Source organism: Pteropus vampyrus, unplaced genomic scaffold, assembly GCF_000151845.1.
Source record: "Pteropus vampyrus isolate Shadow unplaced genomic scaffold, Pvam_2.0 Scaffold129, whole genome shotgun sequence".
NCBI classification, from domain to species: domain Eukaryota; kingdom Metazoa; phylum Chordata; class Mammalia; order Chiroptera; family Pteropodidae; genus Pteropus; species Pteropus vampyrus.
In genome coordinates, this window is record NW_011888910.1 from 4,697,616 (window position 1) to 4,720,751 (window position 23,136).

The 23,136-nt window shown below is 43.9% G+C and overlaps 1 protein-coding gene and 1 long non-coding RNA gene across 4 annotated transcripts in view; one reads left to right on the forward strand and one right to left on the reverse strand.

Annotated features, from left to right (window-relative positions):
- The window catches only part of LOC111744194, a 44,045-nt gene extending 43,744 nt beyond the window's left edge, over positions 1-301 (reverse strand). The window contains exon 1 of one of the 2 annotated variants that reach the window (XR_002782046.1): positions 147-301. This is a non-coding gene — a long non-coding RNA (uncharacterized LOC111744194). The remainder of the gene's footprint in view (positions 1-146) is intronic. The other variant, XR_002782047.1, reaches the window with a different exon arrangement.
- Positions 302-320: 19 nt separating this feature from the next.
- Positions 321-23,136, forward strand: part of SLC22A23 (solute carrier family 22 member 23) — a 179,678-nt gene continuing 156,862 nt past the window's right edge. For both annotated transcript variants that reach the window (XM_023534652.1, XM_023534651.1), the window contains exon 1: positions 321-498. In XM_023534652.1, the coding sequence (XP_023390420.1) occupies positions 458-498 (41 nt within the window). In that variant the 5' untranslated portion in view covers positions 321-457. The remainder of the gene's footprint in view (positions 499-23,136) is intronic.

Consider the following 23,136-nt stretch of genomic DNA (forward strand, 5'->3'; position numbering starts at 1 on the left):
CCGCATCCCTCCGGCGGAGGCCCGCACCCGAGCTGCTGCTCGGCGGCGGCGGCCCCAAGCCTCTTGTTGCTGGACTACGACGGGTCGGTACTGCCCTTTCTCGGGGGCCTTGGCGGGGGCTACCAGAAGACCCTCGTGTTGCTCACCTGGATCCCAGCGTTATTCATCGGTTTCAGCCAATTCTCGGACTCCTTTCTCTTGGACCAGCCGAACTTCTGGTGTCGCGAGGCCGGCAAAGGCGCTGAGCTGGCTGGGGTCACTGCCACCAGTCGGTGGGGAGCTAGCGACGTGGCCAACTGGACCAGCCCCCCGACCACCCCCTTCTCCACTGCCGCCTGGGGGACCGTGGGCAACCTTAGCAACAGCAGCGGCGCGGAGAGGGGCGACACGCCAACCCTCTCGCCCCCTCCGGACAAGGGGGACAACACCTCCAACTGCGACTGCCACGCGTGGGACTATGGCATCCGCACAGGCCTCCTCCAAAACGTGGTCAGCAAGGTAAGGCCCGCTACCAGCTCCAGCCCCACGTCCTTCTCCTGAGCCCTTTTCAACTCGTAGGTTTCCATTCTTCCCTCAGTCTCTCTCCATGCAAACCGAGGTCCAAGCCCGAGGAAGCCGAGAATAGAAGTCCCTAAAGTGATGCTAGCCTGTGTGTACTCGGCTTAATCGCCTTCAGTCCCCCAAACGAAATGCATTTACTTGGGTGTGAAGAGAGAGCTTTTTGCTGTTCTCCGCAGTGACACTGCCTCCCAACTCTAAGGGGCACCATGGTCTTTCCTAGTTTGCACCCAAACTCTTGTCCCAGTATTCATAGCGAAAGAGCATCCCTCCCCCTAAAAAGACTCGAGCTTCCTTCTCCCACCCTTAGAGCTGTCAGCCTCATTAGGGTAGGGGTGGCGGATGGAAGCTGTCACCCTCATTAGGGTAGTGGTGGCGGGGGTGGCGGATGGAAGGTAAGGCCGCTGACCTGTCTGTCACCAAGTCAGCTTTGGAGGACCCACCTCATTCAAGGTTTGCTGGTAGGTCTTTGCTCTTCTGCCTTGCTAGTTGTCTCTATGTCTTCCACAAAGAAATATCTATCTATGAGAATAGTGCCCTAATCCCAGATGTTCTTTCTGGCAGACCTCAGCTTTTCCCCAGCTTGGTTTGGAAACAGACTAAAGCCAACTAAGGAACCGAAGTTTAGCCAGAGAAGCAAAGAGCTTTTGAAAATTCCCTTTTCTCCCTCCCCAGGCTCAGTCCTCTCCAAAGAGGAGCTTATTTAGCTTTAGACTTTGCCACACCAGTGTTCTCTCCAGGGTTTTCTCAGGGCTATAGTAAATATCACTGGAGTGTAGGAAGGACACTGAGAATGTGTTTAGTATTTCGAGACCACCACTGCTCTTACATAGCAGCTGCTTCTGTCTGAGGCACTGAGACCTTGGTTTAGTTGAGCTTCCCACTTGCTCTTAGTCCAGTGAAGCCCCTCTAGCAGAAGTATTGCATTGTGTGAATGTGAACTGGAATGTTTGGTGAGAGATGTGTGGCCAGCATAAAAATGGAAAATGGGCAATGTTAGAAAATCAGTGTCCAAGACATCTATAATTTTCTGGATTTTTTTTAACATGTAAGAGATATTGTATGCTAGTTTGTTAAGAAATTTGTAGTAATTTGCATTTCAAAGTAAATGTAGACCACTTCCCCTTATGGGCAGTTCTGGGCAGAGTTTTAAACTGCCTTGTTTAAACGTGAGACTGAAATTTAACAGTTCATGATACTCAGTGTGCATGTATTTTTTTCGCCCAAAATGCATGTTAGTAAACAGTTGTAGCTCATGAATGTGTAAGATAAAACTCTTACATCATCGCAAACCTTGTTTTAATCTTGTACCAACCTGGCAAGAAATGATCTGTCCTGTGGGAACTGTCTGGATTAGCTGTTAATGGGGAAGGTCCTTCCAGCTTAGTTCACCTCAAACCACTGGCCCCCCACCCCCATCAGGCTGGCCTTCCCAAAGTTATTTCTGTGACTCTGTTTTCCAGCCATGGAGGGCAGTATTTGTTTTTTGTTTACCAGAATGGAAAAATTAAGAACAATGATGCCAGTGACTGTTTTAATACTCTTTATATTTATGTGAAAGTAAGGATTTGGCAACATTTTCAAATACTTTAAACCCCTTTTTAAAGTAGAGGAGGAATAGTATAGATCAAAGCAACTGTATGTAGTAGAAGATATTCTGTCCTGGAGGCAGAGGAAAGGTGAACTTAAAAGATAGGAAGTGGGATAGAGCATCATTGTCTTATGGTAGAGACCCAGAAACAAGCTATTCACACTCTGCCATGGATGGTGGGAGGCGAGAACTAGAATAGTTCTTGAAAACAGGCTGTGCAGACATATTGGAGAGCTGGACAGTTTTCCTAAATTAACACTTGATGTGTGCAGTATGTTTTGGGGGTGCTAGATAAGTCATAGTTACATATAGCTGACAAGGCAACACTGGGAGGAGAAGACTTTGGGACAATAGTTAGAGACACATTTTCTTGTAAGATAAGGACTGGAAAGGACATATCGATTTTCATGCACAAATAAGATCTAAATAAAGGACTGTCTTTCCACAGTGTTCTGTTCCATAACAAATGCTTTAGAGAGCTTTTTAAGCACATTTTCGGTATGTGCTAAGGCAGACTTTCTCCTCTGCTGGCTGTGCACATTGGATACACGATTAGATGTACAAATATGAATTTATACTGCAATAGGTGCTGAATTCTAGAGATCAGGTGCCTGTCCCTTTTGTGAGCAGGAGATGAAAGTTCTTTCCCAACTCTATACCACGATCTTCCCACAAAATGTCTGTATCATTAGACTTCCTTCAGCACATATGTGCCCCTACAATATACACCCTATTCTATCCTTAGGTGTTAGGTGCGAAGGGGGATACAGAAGAAATGTGAAACATGTATTATATTGTATTATGTTATATTGTATCATATTTATTATATGGTATATTAAATATGTTATTGATATATATTATCTGTCTTATATTATGTATTATATAGCCTATTGTATATGCTACAATAGCACCTACACACATGAAACTGTCAAGCCAGTTAGAATCCTGGGTTATTATAGTTAAAAGGGATCTTGAGGCTGACAAACCTCTCTCCCCTCCTGAATGAGATCCCTGGCATGGATATCCCATCCATAATGGGAAGGGACCCCCCATTAACCAGGCAGCCTACTCCATAGTTGCTCTTCCTTGCAGAGAGGCATGTTTTTTGGTGACTATAACTTGGGTCATCTCATGCTTACTTGTGCATCTTGTTCCTCTGAATTATTCTTTTTCTTTCATAAAATACATGTTCAGATGCTTGAGGATGTCCAAGTATGTAGTTTCTTTCCTGGCTAAGAAATCGCCAGCTCCTTCACTCATTTCCATATATGACAAAATATGCCATACTGATTGCTCCACTTGACATGTGTGTCTCTTAAGCATGGCACCCAGAATACATGCAACTTGGCAGGCCCTGTGTCATCTAAAGAGAAAAGAAGAAGGATGGACACTGTGTCCATGAACAGAGCCTACAGTTGATGCATTAAGGCTTTTAGTAGACATGACATGCTTCTAATTATCTTGAGACCATGGTCGCCAAACCTGTATGGGATCGTGCTATGTCAGGGCTTTCTCAGCCTACCCTTGTGTGACATGGTGCATGATATAGGTTTCATCTTAATAGTTTGAGGTTATTAGATCTCTCCTATTAGGATCTTTTTATCTTTCTATTTTTGCCTTGGTCCTTGGTATTTTTTATCTGTTCTAGAATTTGCAGTGCATTCAAAATAATAATCATAATGCCAACTTTCTTTTGTGTGGCCCTATAAACTTTTCAAAACATTTTCACATATATTTCCTTTTATTAAGAATGTTGAGTAATCCAAGGCCAGTGTGAACACTGAGCATTATCTTGGAGTTTAAATCAGTTGTCACACACTTGAGTGGGCCAGGTGTTCTGTACAAGAGCCTGGTGTTCAACTTCCTGATGACATTTATAGCGCTGTATTTTATCTCCCAGACATGTTGAAAGATATTGTCAGTGCCTTCCTGAAAAAAAGAACCGAATAAATTCCTGCACAGTCACTTAGAGGGCAGCTCTGGGGGAACTGAGGCCAGTGGGTCAGGAGCCCTTCTCACCTGGTTTCCCCGTCCCATGCCAGCATTCCTTGTGCAGCCCAGAGTCTCAGGTACTTATGGGATTTTAGTCCAGCTTAAGAAACCACAACTCTGCTTATTTTAAAATATTTCTCTTAACAACTTGCATAGTTTATTCTGCACTGTTTTGCTCACCACTTCCTCGGATAATCCCTAGAATTTTGCCAAAGATCAATGTCATCTAAACTTTCTAAGCTCCATTCTTTTTCTGTATAGGAAGTTTGAGATGCTCATCTATCCAGTCTTCTGATATTTTTCTATTCTCCATGAATTCTCAAAGATTGCTGGCTTTTATCCTGTAAAGACACCGGAGAGTTGTTTAAATATCCTGAAAAGTAATTTATATTCTTTTCCTGGTACTCAAGACTAAAAATTATTTAAAGTGACTCAGTATAATTTAATTAGGATTAAAAATAATTACAATTTCATTGCAATAGTAATATTTTAAAAGTATTACAATAGTAAATGACCTACTGTTAGATCATTCTAGTGTTTTATTTTGTCTAGTATATACAACACAACAGTGAACATCTTTATGCATATCTATTTTTTAGAAATTGACTGTAATAAATAATGCATGCACATGGGACAGAAAGCAGACATGTTTTTGCCATCTCTGCCTCAGGTTTCTCTCTTCAGAAGCAACCATGGTTACCTGTTTCTTACTTATCCTTCTAGGAATATTCTAAGTATATTTTCATTGATATATTTTTCTCTCACAAACAATAACATATACACTGTTCTATACCCTTTTTCCCCCTGCTATATCGGAGATGGATGCATATTAATACATAGAGAAACCCTCATTCTTTTCTGTTGGCACAGTATTCCATTATAAGACTGGGCCATAATTTATTCAACTAGTCACCTACTAAGGGGGCATTTAGGTTGTTTTCAGTCTTTGCTATTAAACAGTATGTAATGAAATCCTGGAACACATGACTTTCTTAGAAGAGGAGGGTCAGACTGCATTTTTATTATGATAGATGTGGTCAAAGGGCTCTCTACAGAGATCTTGTTACCAATTTACACTTCTATCAGTAATTTGTGAGGTCCTGTTCCTTCTCCATACCCTCCCTGAACCAGGGAGTTAACCATACTTTTAAATGTCTCCTCATTCGATATGTGAGAAGTTATATTTCATTATTGTTATGATATGCATTTCTCTTTTTATGAGGGGGTTAAACATCTCCCTGAAATTGAGCCATTGTGTTTTCTTTGAACTTTTTCTCCATGTCCTTTGCCTTTGTGTGTGTGAATGTTGGGGGAGCTTTATTTTCTTACTGATTTGTAGAAGTATTTTATGCATAAAGTAAATGAACCCTTCTGGATGTCTAGTAAATATTGTTTTCTCGGTTATTTATCTTTCGATTCTGTTTATGGTGCTTTTGTTAGGCAGAAACTTTTGGTCTGGATAGAGTCAAATGAATCTTTTTCTTTTATGGTTTCTGGGTTTTGTGTTACTATTAGGGCTTCCATAATCTTGAAATATTAAGGGAAAAATCCATGTTTTCTTCTAATAGTTTTATGATCTCAATACCTGTTTAATTTGGTGTTGCAGGGATCATTTTTGGTTTTATTGAACTATTAGAATGAATTGCTAGAAAGGGAAATAAGTATTAGGTCAGTGGATATAACCAGCATTTCATGCAGGCTTTGACTTGCTCATACCAGTGTCCTAAAACAATGAATTTGTTGATAGTCCTGACAGAAAGACTGGAAGATAAAGTTGTTGAGCAGCTCTTTCCATCACCTTTTAGGAGACAGCACTTGTCCCGAGGCAGTGGGTCTCACTTTCCCTTCATCTTGTTTTGGACTAGCTGCAGAACATCTTTTTTCTTTTTCTTTTCTTTTCTCTCTTCTTTTTTGCCTTCAGCATTATTTGCAAATCTTAATTCATTTTGGCCATTAGCCCAAGGTAGGATTGAATCAAAAGTTAATGTCATTTAAAAACATGTTGGACTTTGGATGTCAGTCTTGGCGTTTCCACAAACCAGCGGTGTGCTAGCACCAGACTGGCTTCCGCTGACTGCGCCAATGTGCACATCTCTATGAAGCTGCACATTCAGGAATGTCACATTGGTGGCTTGGAATTGGCCATGGCGGGAGCATTTACACCATGGAAACTGGCACAACAGGGTTTTATTTTTTTTCTTCGGAAAGCCAGTTGTTAAGCAGTTGTCACTCCACTGAGCATGATCCTGAGCCATTCTTTTCCTTTTACTTTTTTTTGTAAACCTTTTTCTTCAATCCCTCCTTCCTTTCATAGATATGAATGCCTATTCTGAGGCAAGCATGGTGCTGTGTATTAGGGGTAGGTGGAAATAGCTCAACTCACAGAGTTTATAGATTAATGAAGGAGACACACCTTAACAAATTGAATAATAACCTTTTAATTACGAACTGAGTTAAATGGTGTGGAAAGAAAGGGAAATGAGAGACTAGAACAAGGAGCCTGGCCTGGACTGACTAGTCTCTGAGCGAAGCTGACATCTGCGATCTGAGGTTTGAGTAGGAGAAAGAGCAATATGAGAGAGAGTTCCAGAGAGAGGAAGCAGCATCTGCAAGGGCCCTGTGTCATCTAGGAGCCTGGAATTGATAGCAGGCAGTGTAGCTTGTAACATGGAGAGGGAATGGCTTATAAAGTTAAGATAGTAAGCCATGAGATAAACTCAGCCAATTGAGGGGATGAGGTAGGAATGAAGGGTGGCAAGGGAGAGTGTGTGGGGTGAGAACAGGGCCTAGGACCAAGCCCTGTGCCTGCAGTGGAGACTTGGGGCTCTGTGGGTAGGCAAAGGGGAAGGCGGAGACCTTTGAGGGGGTAAAGGCAGCCTGACCAAACGTTCCATGGGAAACCGGGACTGTTTATGCTGTCGAAAGGAAAGTAACTGGCCCAAGGAGAGCTCCTGAGGAGAAGCTGTGGAAAATCATGCTGGAGCTGTAGGTACAGACCAAACTTTGGGCAAGTGGGTCTGGAGCCTATTCCCAGGGCTATTGACAGGAAACAGCTCCAACGGTTGGAATGCTCGAGTGTTTTCAGTTGCTCTCCTGCTCAAAAGGGGAGGATGCTACTTAAATTTCCACAAGGCTGAAAGACCTCGATATGAGAAATCATAGGTCTATAATTTCCATTCGATGAGCTTTACTTTGCCAAATACCGAGTGTAGGTAAAAAATCATCCTGGTCACAGCCAACATATAATGTCTTCTAGTCTAGAGTCTTAAGTTCATAGATGAGAAGACTGAGGGTTGGAGTGGGGGAGGGTCGCTGACTTGTCCAAAGCCCCTCTAGAATTAGAGTTAGAATCCAGTTCTCTGCACCCTGCAGGGCATTCTTGCCTCTACCCTGGAGTGACCCCTACCAGGGGAGAGGGTTCAGGAAGCACTGGCTGGGCTCCTGCTCTTTCTCTTTGGGTTGAACTCTTTAACTGGTCTATCAGAGATGGTCTCCTGCCCGAGGATGATCATAACTCTACGCGTTGATTACTGCAAGTTGAGGTGTGCTTGGTTATACTGTTGCTTTGTGAGCGTGGGCTTGTGCAAACCACCTCGCTGGACAGATTTCTCTATTTCTACACCTTCTGCCTTTATTGCTCACTTGTGTGGAACACCCTTTCATCCTTCCTTCAGCCAGGTCATCCCTGTTCATCCTTCAGATCAGATCAGTCCCCCTCCGGTCTTCCCAGCACCCAGCTGTCCCTTTGTCATAGCACTCACTGTATAGTGACCAGATTGGTGTCTGTCCATCCCCCACTGGAGGTGTGTCTTACTGGTCTTTTGCCCGCAATGTCTTCACCATAAATGTCTGAGAGCTCACCTGAACTTGAGTTATGAAAAGAGTGGGAGTTTTTAATTTGGTAGATGTGGGTCCAAATCTTGACTATGCCGCTTATGCCCAGGAACTTCATCAGTAAAGTGAGTCACTGCTCGCCTTACCTTGAAGGCTGTCCTGAGGTTGGAATGAGAACATCTGGGGAGAGCCCACTGCCCTCTTTCCAGGCACATGGCTGACAGGAGGCACCTGGGAAATCTCATCCTTCTTCCACCACCTGTGGGGTAAGAGCTAGCTGAATAAGTCATCTGAGAAATGCTTAGGTGGAGAGGAGCTGATAGGCCACACCTGGAAGGGTGGTTATTCCTTGGGAGCTCCTTCCCCAGGAAGGCTCTGATGGCATGGGAGCCAGGTGTGCCTTTAAGATGCTTGATCTGAAAGACTCTAAGGGGGTTGTTTGTTTTCAGAGCTCTAATCTGCAAACGAAACAGGTCACCAGCCACAGGGCTCAAAGGGGATCTGAAAAGGAAAGGATTTTCCATGACCCTGAAGATGGGAGTTCTCAATGTGTATAGAAGTCTGGGTTAACTGTGCCGGGTGAGAAAGGGATCAGAGAGAAAATGCAATTAGAGAGTTGATGGTAACCTTGAGCTGTGACAGCAGAGATCTGAGAGAATTTGAGGGCCAAGGGCCCACCTGTAGAGCTGCCCTGTCCCTCCTGGAGTGTTTATCCTCACTGAGTTTCCGTGGGAGAACATAGACCCTGACCTTAGTAGTCCATAGACTGTGATCTTCTTTGAGTTGGGATTTAGTAGTTTTGCTCTTTCATTTGCTCAGCATTTACTCAGTGCTGGTCGTTATACATGGGCAGACCTCCCTCCCAACAGGTGACCCACAAATTGACAAAGCCCACTTTTCTAGGAAAGCGGGGGGCAGTGGCTATTGATTGATTGAAGTGGATTTCCCCTAAAATAAATCGTTACTGTAATAGAACACTGCCAGGGGGCCCTCTAGGCCATCCATTTGCATAGTATTATACTTCATCAAACCTCTCTTATGACTTTTGGTTGCAAGAAAACAAATTTCAAATTACATTAACGAAATGAAAAATTTATTCAAAGGAAGCAGGGATGGCTCAGGGTGGGATCTGAGACCAGAAAATGTTGGTGAGGGTGGGGTATCTCTCAGGAGGCCTGCTGCCACCATGGTTCTTTCAGAAACCACACATGCTCTCATCCCCCTCTCCAGAAGTCAGCTTTGTTCCCCCTTCAGACTGGCTTTGCCCTCTGCTTTTGCTCACCTGGCCCCTGATCAAGCAATGGCCAGCACAACTGCCTGTATTCCTCTGTCTAACTCCAGATTCCTGGATGTGAATCTGATTTCCAGCTTGGGCTCGGGTAGGGAAAGGCAAGCTTTAGAGCAATGGGTTGGGTTACTCAGGGCTGTGTGTACATGTGTGTGGGCAGCTCCTTCAATCCATGGAACGGGCTGGTAGTAGCTTTTCTTCATTGGTGTAGAAGGGGTTAGGCTCTTTTTGGTAGTTAATTGGGAATTATTGAATATTAATGATTTGACTATTAAATGCTTTAAACAAAGTATTCTTTTTCTTCCCAAGCACTCAGGATGTAACTTACCTAGCTGCTTAAGCTGTTTAAGTTTAGTATAGAATTGGCAAGAATACCCCTCCTGAGGCTTATATTCTAGAAATAGTTATAGATGGCCTTAATCATTCGCTCCAGATCACTGAGGGAGCTTGGAACAAGCCCTTGGGCAGTCACTGAAACAGTTTTGCAAATTATCCACCACCCCTGCCCCACACAAGGTGAGTCTCTCTGTTTTTCCAAACCTTTCTTCTAGTCAAGACCAGCTACATAACTTGTGGGGCCCAGTGAAAAATGAAAATGCAGAGCCCCTTGTTCAAAAATTATTAAGAATTAAGCCAAATGTGGGGCCCTTTCTGAGCTGGGCACTGCTTCTAGTGACCTCCAGCCTGCCATCTTTCAGAAAGCTGATTGTTACCACTACAAAGCTAAGCAAACGTTCCTGAAACTTTCCAATTCTTTTTTCCTAACTTTTCAATATCTCTTCTGCTTCTCTACTCCTTTGTTGTGTTTTATTTCTTTTTCTAGGTTTCTTGCAGTAAAAGTGACATATACTTTTTACGGGCCTGTTGTTCCCAGAGAATAGCTTGACAAAGGCCTAACCAATTTTGTTTTAGGTACTTAGTTAGCTCAAGGTGTGCAACAGCATGAAGGAACCAGGGCACCTTCTTACATCTGAAAACACTGCTCCTGAAGCTGGACAGTTGGTTTATTTTTCTGAGCAGTGAACCAAAGAGCTGAGTCATAGGAATGTGTGGTAAAGAATGTTAAGTCATTAGGAATGCCAGTTAAGTGTTTATCAGCTTTTTTCTAAGTGGGAAGGAGGGTCAGTCCTTTACATAATTTAATTCTGCTAGGTAACACTTTATTTCATAGTATCATTTAAAGAATAAATGCTAAGGATATATACTGGCATGAAATAGCCACAAGCATCCTAGTAGTCATATTAAATTATGGATGGGTTATGCACTCAGCATCGTAATTTGCACTACAGTGTGTTTCCTCTCAGATTAGATTAAAAGATGCTTTACAAATTGGGCACCCTTGATTGTTACATACTGAAGAATTCCACTGTTCTCGGATATACATGAGCACTTGCAGTAAACAGGATTTTTTGCCCTACTTAAATAACTTTTAAAATTGCGATGAAATACACCTAACACAAAATTTACCATCTTAACCATTTTTAAGTGTATAGTTCAGTGGCATTAAGTACATTCATATTGCTGTGCAACCATCACCACCATCCATCTCCAGAACTTTTTCATCTTTCCAGATTGAACCTCTGAACTCCCCATTCCCCAGGCTCTGGAAGCCACCATTCTACTTTTTTCTCTATGAATTTGACTGCTCTAAGAACGTCTTATAAGTGGAATCATACAGTATTTGTTCTTTTGTGTCTGGGTTATTTCACTTAGCATAATATCTTCAAGGTTCATCCATGTTGTAGCATGTCAGAACAATATTGTATGTGTATACCACATTTTGTATGTGTATATTGTATGTGTATACCACATTTTGTTCATTTATTCATCAATGGACACTTAGGTTGCTTCCACCTCTTTTGGCTGTTGTGAATAATGCTGCTGTGGACGTAGTGTTGTCCTACTTTTTGAAGACAGTTACATACAACCTCTCCATTTCTTCCCTCCTCTGTCAGAGGTGATTTCTGCAGCCACCTGTGTAGTGCTTGCCCCTCGTTTTTCTCTTAGAGCATCTGCTTTTCGGCATACCTTCTCTTCTGCCCTTGGTAGGTGACACGGTTGGAAAGAAGGTCGTCTCTGCTCTGGAGAAGGAGCTAGTGGTATAGCTCAGACATTTGGATTCCAGGCACAGTGTAGGATGAGCTGGGAGGAGGGTGTGAGGGGTGAGCTGTGACTAGTGCAAGGCTGGAAGCTGAGGGCATGGGGTGCAGAAGTCCCCACAGGCAGGCAGGGCAGTTGGGGTATATGCATGGGTCCAAGGGGTGCCCACCATCCAGGCGTGCAGGGAGGCCAGGGTGCTATGGCATGTGAGCCAGCCCAAAGGAATGCTGGGGTTTGGATAGCTGGGAAGGGTGGGGAAAGGGCATCTTCTGCTGAGGAGCTGACAAATGCTGGGAAGGGACGAATGCAAGATGCAGGAATATGGAGGAAGACCTGGGACCCAATTTCACAGGTCCCTAAAGTCAGTTCCTAGGGATCAGTTTAATTTTTCACCCAGTAGACAATGAAGTGTCTGAGGTTTGTAAACAGATAAATGACAGAAGAGATCCAGGAGGGAAATGCTCCAGCCCTAGGCTTATGTCTGTTTCAGTGCTCGGTGCCATCCATGCTGTTATCCTCAGGACACACGCAGCAGACCTCAGCCTCTGCCTCTCTAGCCTCCACCTGGGCCTTCTTGAAAACCACCTCAACAAGCCCCCTCACAAATTGAGAGGAAGAGGCAGCTGCCCTTTCCTTTTCTGTTTGTGCTCCTGGGAACCACCAGCGGTGCCCAGTGTCCCTGCCTTGCCCAAGCCACATGGTCTCTGTACCCCAGATAGTGTCAGGCTTGCTTGATGTCAGGTCCCTCATGACCGCTTCAGAGATTTCCATTGGCCTCTCTGTGGCCTTGGCAGTGACTGTGAAGTCCTCAACACTCTCTCCTTGTGACAGGGTGAGTGCTGTTTTCTCTTGATTTTCCTTCTGCCTCCATGTCTGCTCCTCTTCTCCCAGTCTCCTTTGTGAATCCTTTCACTCACTCACCTGCTTAAGCTAGTTAGCTTCCAGGTGTATCAGTTAGCTTGGGCTGCTGAAACAAGTACCACAGACTTGGGGGCTTAAACAACAGAAATTTATTTTCTCACAGTTCTGGAAACTAAAAGTCCAAGATCAAGATGTCAGCAGGATTTGTTCCTTCTGACGCATCCCTCCTTGGCTTGTGGATGCTGCCCTTTCCCTGTGTCCTCAGTTGGTCTTCCCTCTGTGTTTGTCTGTGTCCTATTCTTTTCTTACAAGGACAGCAGTCCTATTGGATTAGGGTCCACCCTAATGACCTCATTTTAAGTTGTTCACCTTTGTAGATCACATCTCCAAATTTTGAGGTACTATGGGTCAGGACTTCAACATACAAGGTTTTTCTGGTGAGGAGGACAAGATTAGCCCTTAACACCTGAGTCCCAGCACACACACTGAGTATAGCAGCCCCAGATCTTTATCTGTAACCTGGATATTTCCTTGAAGCCCTAGACCTGTGTATTTGGTTACCCGCTGGACTGGGGTTCTCACCTGGTCTCTGATCTTATCTGTCCCCACCCCTTGCCTCAAGTTCCAATGTTTTGGTCCTAAATTGTAGCTGAGTGGCTCTTTAACTCCCCTGCTTCAAATAACTTCATGGCTCTCCATGGACTGTCTGATGAAGTTGCGCCTGGTTGGTAGATTTTCAAGGTCCCTGATAATCTGTACTGTTTGCTTGTCCTGCTGTCCCCATCTTGCCTGCACAAGGACCCTGTGCTCTAGCTCCTGATCATTTCTCAAACAACACTGACCTTTGCAAATGATGTTCCTTCAGCCCAGAGTCTACCTCCCCTTCCTGTCATTCTGTCATCTTCCTTAGGCCTTTCCCAACTCTCTGTTCCTCCACTCCAGTTCCCCACCACTCTCTCCTGGCCCAGTTACGTATCTTCAGGACCTGGACCTAGTAGATGCTTAATTAACACTTCTTGAGTGGTGTAGGTAAAGAGGTGGTGAAGGGGCTGTCACTCTCATCTAGGTAAGGTGAGCTTATGCTAGGATGACAAGAATAGGAAGAAGAGGACAGATATGTAGGTCAACTCAGATATAAAGTCAAATTTCAGTGAGTTATTGAAGACAAGAAGAGTGATATAATTTATCTGAAATAGCTGATAAAACTTGAAATCATAATGAGCTATGGAGTACTTTTTTCAGAGCTCTAAGTCACAATGCCTTTTCTTCTAATGAAAGCTCCTTATTGAACTTGTCTGTCTGATCTAGGACTGGGAACAGAAGTGGTGGTGTTTGGAGCACTTAGAATTACCTGTGGAACTTTTGCAAATACCTGTGGGACTCAAGCATCAGTTGTTTAAAAAAGTTCTCTGGATGATTTTCACCAGGAGATATTTGGCGATGTCTGGAAACATTTTTGGTTATCACAGCTGAGGAGGGAGGGGTGCTACTGGCATCCAGTGGGTGGAGACTGGGGTGCTGCTAAACATCCTGCAATGCACAGGATAGCTCCCACAAACAAAGAAAGATGTAGCTCAAAATGTGCCAAGCTTGAGAAATCTTGGTCTAGACTAATATAAAAGTTCATTGTATTTCCTAACCACACCCGACAGATGGCCAGGACTCAGCCTAGAGAGACCGCGGCCTCTCCATAACCCACAGAGGGAGAGTTGCGCAGGCTCAGGAGCTGCACAGGGGTGATCCACAGTGCTAGGAATTACCACGGCTCAGCCAGGGTCCCCTGCCCTCTGTGAAGTAGTGGTTTGCTAAGCACATAAATGGTGCAAACCAAGTGTCAGTGGGCACGTTTGATCTACCTAGGGAAACAGATTACGAAAAGCTGCCTTAGGATATTTATGTACAAATAAATGTTGCTAATGATCTAGTCACTCATTGAAGTAGGTCCTTTGAACCTCTGTTTAGGATAATGGTTAATTACTTGAAAAGGAAACATTTATTTGGATGTAAAAGGTATTTGTGTTCAAAATGTCTAAATTAGACTAGCCTTTTCCATAATTAGTTCCCACTGAAGTGGTTTGGTAGGGTTTTCAGCAACTTTAAGTAAGAAGTCCCCCATGAGACACAGATACCAGATCTAGAGTCCAGAACCAGACATAAGCATTATGTTATGAGTAACAGATTGGAGTCGACCTCCCCCTTGGGCACAGGCAGTGAACTTAAAGTGGTCTGAGTGTGATATCTCCAACGACATGTGCACCCTTGAAAGTGACCGTGCTGGGTGTTAGCCATGGCTCCTGACGAGGTGGCCCCTCCATTAATCCAAGCCGACCTCCCCGCTTAGATGCTCATAGCACTGGCTGTCTGTCCCACTCAGCCAGAGTTTGTGCTGACATTGTTGGTGTCCCTAGTAAAGAGCTGTCAGGGGCTGCAGATGGTGAGACTTAGCTGAGTGTTCTGGGCCGGGTAGAGTGATCGGTGCTCAGAAATAACTTTCGAGTAGGAAATAAAGAGGCTTCCACTAGCAGTTATCCAGTGAGAGGCAGTGAAATGCAAGAAGGAGCTGTGTCTTGGTAGGGGCCTGTCCACAGTCTGGTGCTTTCTGGGGGTATATTACATGGTGAGTCATCAAATCTTCTATGTTCCAGAGTAGGGTTTTTGATTATTTCATTTTAATAGAAGATTTATTTTTAATATTTTTCTGGTAAGTTCCATAAGAAGCAACTTTACAAAAATGGATGTTATCAAGGTTATGAGAGTGTGGTTTTTTGTTGTTGTTGTTGTTTGGTATAGAGTGTCTGCTGATAACATGTTTGAATTGAATTGTGGTTTAAGTATAAACTGTAGTTTCTCTACTTAATTAATTTTTCATTTGCCATCTTGTTATCCCCCATTTATAACTACAGTTCTTTTTGACAGATTCTTAGGTAAGCGACTAATGAGAAAGTAAAACCACCACCTTGGTTATGAATCTCATTTCCAACAGTAACTTTTGGGAACCTGAAATAACCTTGAACAGGTGGAAGGTTACCAGGGAATTTAAAGACACATATTGTAATCATTCTGAGAATACATTTTAAAATCTCCAAATGTCATTTTTCTCCTTTGGGCGGGGGGGTGGGGGGGCGGTGATACACAGCAGTCTTTCTTTGGTGATCTGTTTGCATCTGTATAGTAAATATAGTGGGCTAATCTCATATAGTAGTTAAAAATTCATGCAGAAAAAAATATCACAGAAGAAAAATCTAGAGCAGTATATAAGGTTCATATGTTTATTGAGCAGCTACTATGTGCAAAGTATTGTGTTGGGAGCTGCAGGGGAAAAGGAGCCTGAGAATTGTGCCTTGAAGAATGGGTGGTCCTGGTAGACAGGTAGGCTGAAAGGGTGCACTCTGCGAAGAGGGAAGCATAGAGCAAAAGAATGGAGATGAGAAGGGCAGCGTATGAACTGGGAATAACTAGGACATAAGTCTCCTGATGGGAAGGAGTAAGAGGAAGCATTTGTTTCAATTAGGGAGTTGTGAAGTGTTTGAAAGCTTAGGGATATCAGTTAGGATACTGTCTACTGCAAATAGCCGAAAACCTCAAATCAAATGTAGTTGAAAATGTACAGCAATACTTATGATTTTTCTGGAAGTCCAGAGATAGGGATAGGCTCTAGTAACAGCTCCTTCTGTCTCTCTTCTCGGCCTTCCTCAGCATTGTTTCATTCTAATGCTGTATTAGTCTGCTTGGGCTGCCATAACAAAGACCAAAGACTGAGTATCTTAAACCAGGGGTCCCCAACTCCCGGGCCTCGGACCAGTACCAGTCCGTGGCCTGTTAGGAACCAGGCCACACAGCAGGAAGTGAGTGCGGACAAGCGAGCAAAGCTTCATTTGCATTTGCAGTTGCTCCCCAGCGCTGGCGCTAGCATCACTGCCGCAGCTCCACTGCAAATCATCAGGCATCAGATTCTCATAGGAGCAGCAGTTCCTGGTGCAAAAAAGGTTGGGAACTACTACTTTGAACAACAGTTCATTTTCTTAACAGTTCTGGAGGCTGAAAGTCCAAGATCGATGTTTTGGCAGAGTTGGTTCCTTCTGAAGCCTCTCTCCTTGGCTTGTACATGACCACCTTTTCCTTACTTCCTCACATGGTCTTCCCTCTGTGTTTGTGTGTCTTCCCTAATCTCTTCTTATACAAACACTGGTCATGTTGGTTTGGGGCCTACCCTAATGACCTCATTTTAATCATCTCTTTAAAGGCCTTGCCTCCAAATATAGTCCTGTTCTGAGGTACTGGGGTTTGGGACTTCAACAGATGGATTTTGAAGGGACACAATTCAGCTCATAACAAATGCTGAGTTCTTGTAGTGGCAAGGTGACTTCCCCTGATGAGATTATTTGCTGGCCCTGCCCCCCTGAATCAGAGAAGAGGGAATGACAAAGAGAAAGACAATATTATTCTTGGAGCATGAATCCTTTTCTCTTACCTGCATCACCTCAGGTTGAATGCTCGTCCCTGACCAGTACCACTCACAGGGGATACCATGTGTGCATTGGAAATGGGGCACCTTCCTCTAAGTCATCTGGAGGGTGGGTGCCTGCACAAAATTGGTTTTCAAGCAAAATGGAATGGGAGAGAAGAGGTGCTATATGTCACCAACACAGCCCAGTGCTCTCTGCAGAGAAGTTCAAACTTTCTCTGGCAGGCGATAGAGAGTATTGAAAGCTTTTGAGCAAGGTTGTGGCAATATGTCCCAGGTACCTTTCATATTCCAGCCATGCTTGTTTCAATCTTGCAATAACCCAGGCAGTCCTATTATCAACATCTGACAGGTGAGGAAACTGAGACTAAGATGCTAAGAAACTTGGCCAGTGACAGACTGTTAATGATCGGTGAAATCAGAATTCTAAAATGCATCACCCCAGCTCCCAAATCTATGTTCTTTCCATAATACCAGCCTCTACATTTTCAGAAGATGAAACTAGCTATGGTGGAAGAAATAAGGGGATGGTGCTTAGTGTGTGGATAGAATAGAAAGGGCACTGCAGGAGTTTATGCTGTTGATATTGAAGTCGCAAGCCACATGATAGTGGTGAAGTAAAATAGACCACACGCAACAGTGTTTCAAATGAAAAGAGCAGGGAGAACACAAAGCATCAAAGAAGCTTGAAATCAAGGTGTCAGCAAGGTTGACTCATTCTGGGCTCTGAGGGAAAATCTGCTCCAGGCCTCTCTCCTGGCTTCTGGTGATTGCTGTAATCTTTGGTGTGCCTTGCCCTGTAGATGCCTCACCCCAATCCCCCATATTTGCATGACCTTCTCCCTGTGTGTCTTCACTTCATCTGCCCTTTATGTGTGTCTCTGTGTCCAAATTTCCCCTTTTTATAAGGACACCAGTCCTATTGGATTAGGATGCACCCTAATGACCTGATTTTACCTTAATTACCTCTGTAAAGATCCTCTCTCAAAATACAGTCACATTCTGCGGCACCAAGAGTTAGCACTTCATCAGGTCTTGTTGGGTAGACATAATTCAGCCCATAGCAGAGTTATTTCAGGAGAAGGGAGAAGGTCTGTATGGCTGGAACACAGGTAATTCTATCCTTCACACCAGTTTTGCAAGAAGAGGGCTTCCCATCCCATTTTGTCTGTTGTAAAATTATGGATCTGCAAGGAAAGGTGGCTGCAGTGATTGGAATCCAGGTGGCGACAGAAGGGGGCAGGTAAAGAGAAGAGCTGTCTATGAATAGGGGTGGGAGTGCCTATAGGAACCCTTTACAGGAGGAAGAGAGGGAAAGGGTGAGGAAGATGGGGGAGGGGAGGGAAGGGAAGAGGAAAGGAGGCTGTGGCAGGGTTACCTGGCTGAGCTTCTTAGGTATGTCAACACTGAATTCTGACAGCAACCCTCCTGAGGAGTGGGCCTGTCTTTGGCTTACTCATGATGAAGCTGGAGTTCAGAGCGATTAAAGTGACAAGGGTAAACTGATACAGCTAAGCCAAGTGGCAGCAGCCAGTCTGAATTCCAGTTCTTGCTGGTGTCCACTGCACCTGTGAGCAGGGCTTTGGTAGCGGCCAGCACTCCTGGTAGCTACTTACCCCCGGATTGTAGTGCTGGGTTCTCTGCTCAGTTTTTATGGAGGAGTGTAGACTGGAGGGTGCGGGATTGTTTCTGCTTGCTTTTGATACAGTCACAATAACGCTCTTGTTTTGAACTGACATGAGACCCATAACCACATTTATTAAGAACCGCAAGCCTTGAAATAGCAACTGTGTGAGTTGTTTTGCGCTGTTCTGAGCACTTCACCTAGGGACCTACTTGTGAAGCTGAAGGGAGAGTACAAATGCCTTCACTCCCTGAAGCTAATCCAATTTTTCGGGTTCTTCTGTCAGTGAATTATCCACATCCCTTGCATCCCCTTTCCCTTTGCTGCCCGCCCAGGGACAACTAATGGAGGGTGGAGGAAAAGACTGGATATTTCTGCCTCGTCTTTTGGGACCCATTTAAAACATCCCAGATTTTTTTTTTTTTAAATGGAGGTGTAATTAACATACAGTAAAAGGGACATATTTTAAGTGTATAGTTTAGTAGATTTTGACTCATGCCATTAATCACCACCTAAATTAAGATACAGAATTGCCCTCACCCTAGTAAATTCCATCATGCCCATCTCCAGTCAGCCCACTCTATAGGCAACCACTGCCTTCATTTCCATCACCATAGCTTAGTTTTGCCTAGTACAGATTGTTATATAAATGGAATCATGCAGCGTGTAGACTTTTGTGTCTGCTTATTTCACCTGGCACCATATTTCAGATTTGTCCATGTTACTGTAAATCAATGATTGTTCCTTTTTGTTACTGAGTAGTATTCCGGTGTGTGTGTATACTACGTTTTGTTTACCTCTTTACCTGTTGATGGACATTTGGGTTGTTTCCTGTTTGTGAATACGAATGCATAGACTGCCACGAACATTATAGGTTGAACATTCTGAATTTTATAAATCCTTTCTACCCCTTACGACCTTTAAGTTCTAATATTTAAAAGTTGATTGACAGAATCAGAGCAGCTAGTGAGAAATCTTGACTTGTTTATAATCTAGGTAACTTCCTTTGTTCTCTTTTCTTTTGGGGGGTAGGAAGCAGGAGTGACAGGGTGCATGTTGGGGAGGAGGCTACCATCTCTACAGTATCTGTTTCCCTGGCCCTAGAGAATTGTGGCCCCATGGTGCCAGTGAATCATTCCCTGGTTGATAAGGAGGCCCTAGGAATGGTGGTGGTGACGGAAGGTGTGTGGGTGGGGAGAAGCCACACCTGGAACTGGCATTGTCAGTCAGCTGCTATCCTGTCATCCAAGGAGGAGTTAACCAGGTGTTTTGATGTTTTATCCCATCTGCTATGCACAGGAGAGTGGCTTTGAGTAGACAGGACTCTTGCCTGTCTTGTAGCTACTTCTGCCATGTGGGATCCTTGAGGAGAACACCCTTCCTTTCTTTAAGAAGACCTGGGTCAGCCTTATGAGGGCAGATAGCTCAGTGGTTGAAGAACCTTTGAAGCAAAACCCCAAACAAAACTGATTATGCATCTGCCATCACCCAGCCTACAGCTGAATGCAGTGAGTGGCAAGGCTCCAGTTTGTAGGGACCCTGGCAAGGGAATTCTTTTTTTTTTTTTTAAATGGAGGTGTAATTAACATACAGTAAAAGGGACATATTTTAAGTGTATAGTTTAGTAGATTTTGACTCATGCCATTAATCACCACCTAAACTAAGATACAGAATTGCCCTCACCCTAGTAAATTCCATCATGCCCATCTCCAGTCAGCCCACTCTATAGGCAACCACTGCCTTCATTTCCATCACCATAGCTTAGTTTTGCCTAGTACAGATTGTTATATAAATGGAATCATGCAGCGTGTAGACTTTTGTGTCTGCTTATTTCACCTGGCACCATCTTTCAGATTTGTCCATGTTACTGTAAATCAATGATTGTTCCTTTTTGTTACGGAGTAGTATTCCGGTGTGTGTGTATACTACGTTTTGTTTACCTCTTTACCTGTTGATGGACATTTGGGTTGTTTCCTGTTTGTGAATACGAATGCATAGACTGCCACGAACATTATAGGTTGAACATTCTGAATTTTATAAATCCTTTCTACCCCTTACAACCTTTAAGTTCTAATATTTAAAAGTTGATTGACAGAATCAGAGCAGCTAGTGAGAAATCTTGACTTGTTTATAATCTAGGTAACTTCCTTTGTTCTCTTTTCTTTTGGGGGGTAGGAAGCAGGAGTGACAGGGTGAATGTTGGGGAGGAGGCTACCATCTCTACAGTATCTGTTTCCCTGGCCCTAGAGAATTGTGGCCCCATGGTGCCAGTGAATCATTCCCTGGTTGATAAGGAGGCCCTAGGAATGGTGGTGGTGACGGAAGGCGTGTGGGTGGGGAGAAGCCACACCTGGAACTGGCATTGTCAGTCAGCTGCTATCCTGTCATCCAAGGAGGAGTTAACCAGGTGTTTTGATGTTTTATCCCATCTGCTATGCACAGGAGAGTGGCTTTGAGTAGACAGGACTCTTGCCTGTCTTGTAGCTACTTCTGCCATGTGGGATCCTTGAGGAGAACACCCTTCCTTTCTTTAAGAAGACCTGGGTCAGCCTTATGAGGGCAGATAGCTCAGTGGTTGAAGAACCTTTGAAGCAAAACCCCAAACAAAACTGATTATGCATCTGCCATCACCCAGCCTACAGCTGAATGCAGTGAGTGGCAAGGCTCCAGTTTGTAGGGACCCTGGCAAGGGAATTCTTTTTTTTTTTTTTAAATGAAAACTGCCCTGCAGGATCCTATTTGTTCTGAACTAGGTTCAGGAGGGAGTTAGGGGAATATTTCCCAACAGGGAGGAAGGAGTGAGAGGAGTCAGCCCTCCCAAGTTCTCACCTCTTATCTAGAAACCTGAAAGGAAGTAATGAAATGTAGGGAAACATTTTCCACCATTTTTAAACATGAAAAATATGGCCTTTTCGCTGGGCTTTCACATTTCTCTGTGTTTACAAATCACTCTGTGTTGTCAGGAGGTGTGTTTGTGCTTCTGCACACGTGTCATCCCAAGCTGAACTGCATTTCTTTTAAAGCGGGATAAGCAACCAGCAATGGACTTTGCTGAGATGAACAGCTTAGAGATTGGAGGCCCCAAAATGTTCAGCATACTCGATACATTTATCATGATGGCTGTTGAAATCACTGAGCCAAAGAAGAAATATAAGAGGTGACTTTACTGAAAGTTCTCCAACACTTAGATATTTAGTGTTTTGAACAGCAGTTGTACGGTAAAGAAGCTTGGTTCCTTTAGGTTTTGTAAAAAAGCAGTCACATGATTTGAAAAAAAATTTTAAGAAATGATTTTAAATGTAGGCCTTTTCATAGTCTGATAGTCAACTTCGCCTCAGAAACCGAGTGGCCGTGAAGAAGCCAGGTGCATTCAGCAGAGACCAGGGTTTTCTCGCGTGCAGGTGCTGTGCTGAGTGAGAGAGAGCCCAGGAGCAGTGCGGAGCCCGGCGTGGAGCCCAGTGCCGAGGGTCCGAATCCCGGGGCTGCCACTCTACCACTGTGAAGCCTCAAGGGGCTTACTTAGTCTCTTGGAACCTAATTTCCAAGATGGAGATGAGATATATTGCATAAGGCTTTGTGGGGATTAATTGAAATGATGGATGTGCAAGCTCACCCTCAGCAGAGTGTGTGCTTTGAGACACGCATTTAATCTGAGTCCTTTTCTGCAGGGAACTCCCACTGGAGCTTGGAGTACAGTCATATAGTCAACTACTACAGTGCATTATACTACTAACCGCAATTTCCCAACCATTAACTTTAGACCTTTAAAACAGGTATGGAAGTTTATAGGACATAATGAAGATCAGCTCTGGCAAATGACAGCCTTTGTGGTATATGGCCAGCCCACTGAGCCATGGACACACATGGCTACTCTACTTTCTTGCTTTTAGAACCGTTCTTCCTTTAGCCCCATATCACATCCAGCTATTTAGCATTTTCTTATTTAGGTGTATTTCCTAGGTCCCCCAAAATGCCCTCTTTCTCGAAATTTACTCTTTTTGTTCCTGCTTTCTAAAATATCTGGGCAGTTTACTCTCAAGGTATCAGTGACTGACAGGGTTAATCCTTCTCCTTTCTGGGTTTATCCATATTTTTAATCAACGTCTGTTAACCAATGACTGATCAGGAGTAACCTGCAACCATTGGCAGTATATTTTGAAAGGCTGGAGCTTTGCTGGCCCTCTTTCCCTTCCTCTCAGTCACTCTTTTCCTCTCTATCCTCCCCTGTCCCCTGAAGAGCCAGGGTCAGAGGTTTGGCCTTCTTCCTCTGAAAAGCTGCAGTCCTCGATCAAGATATTTCTAATAGCAACATTAAGCAAAAGCCAAAATAAGGTTTCATTTAATGGTAACATTTAATGGTAACAAAATAGGTTGACATTTTAATTCCATTTAGAAATGTTTGATTGTTTCAGCTCTATAAGGTGGTATGCAAAGCCTCTACAGGATCTGCCCTTGCTTGTCTCCACCTTCGTCCTCAGTGTGTGGCCCTAGTGCAGGTCTCTTTCCTGCCCCAGATGCTAATCTCTTCTAGTACAAATAACTCTCTTCTCACTGCCCAACCCCCACGCCTGACCAAAACTTGGAAAGTTCTGGAGAGAAAGTCGTGACTAAAACGGAACTCTAGACCCTTCTGATGTGCTCTCATGGCACCAAGTATACCTCTACTATCACAGCCCTTTATTTCTCAGTATCGTCAATTCTCACTCATGGCCCATTTTCTACCCTTCGACTCTGAACTCTAGAGAGCAAAGACAGCACTTTCTGCACTGTTATTTCTCTGGGACCTGGTACTCAGGTGACCAAATAGTCATTAAATACCGAAG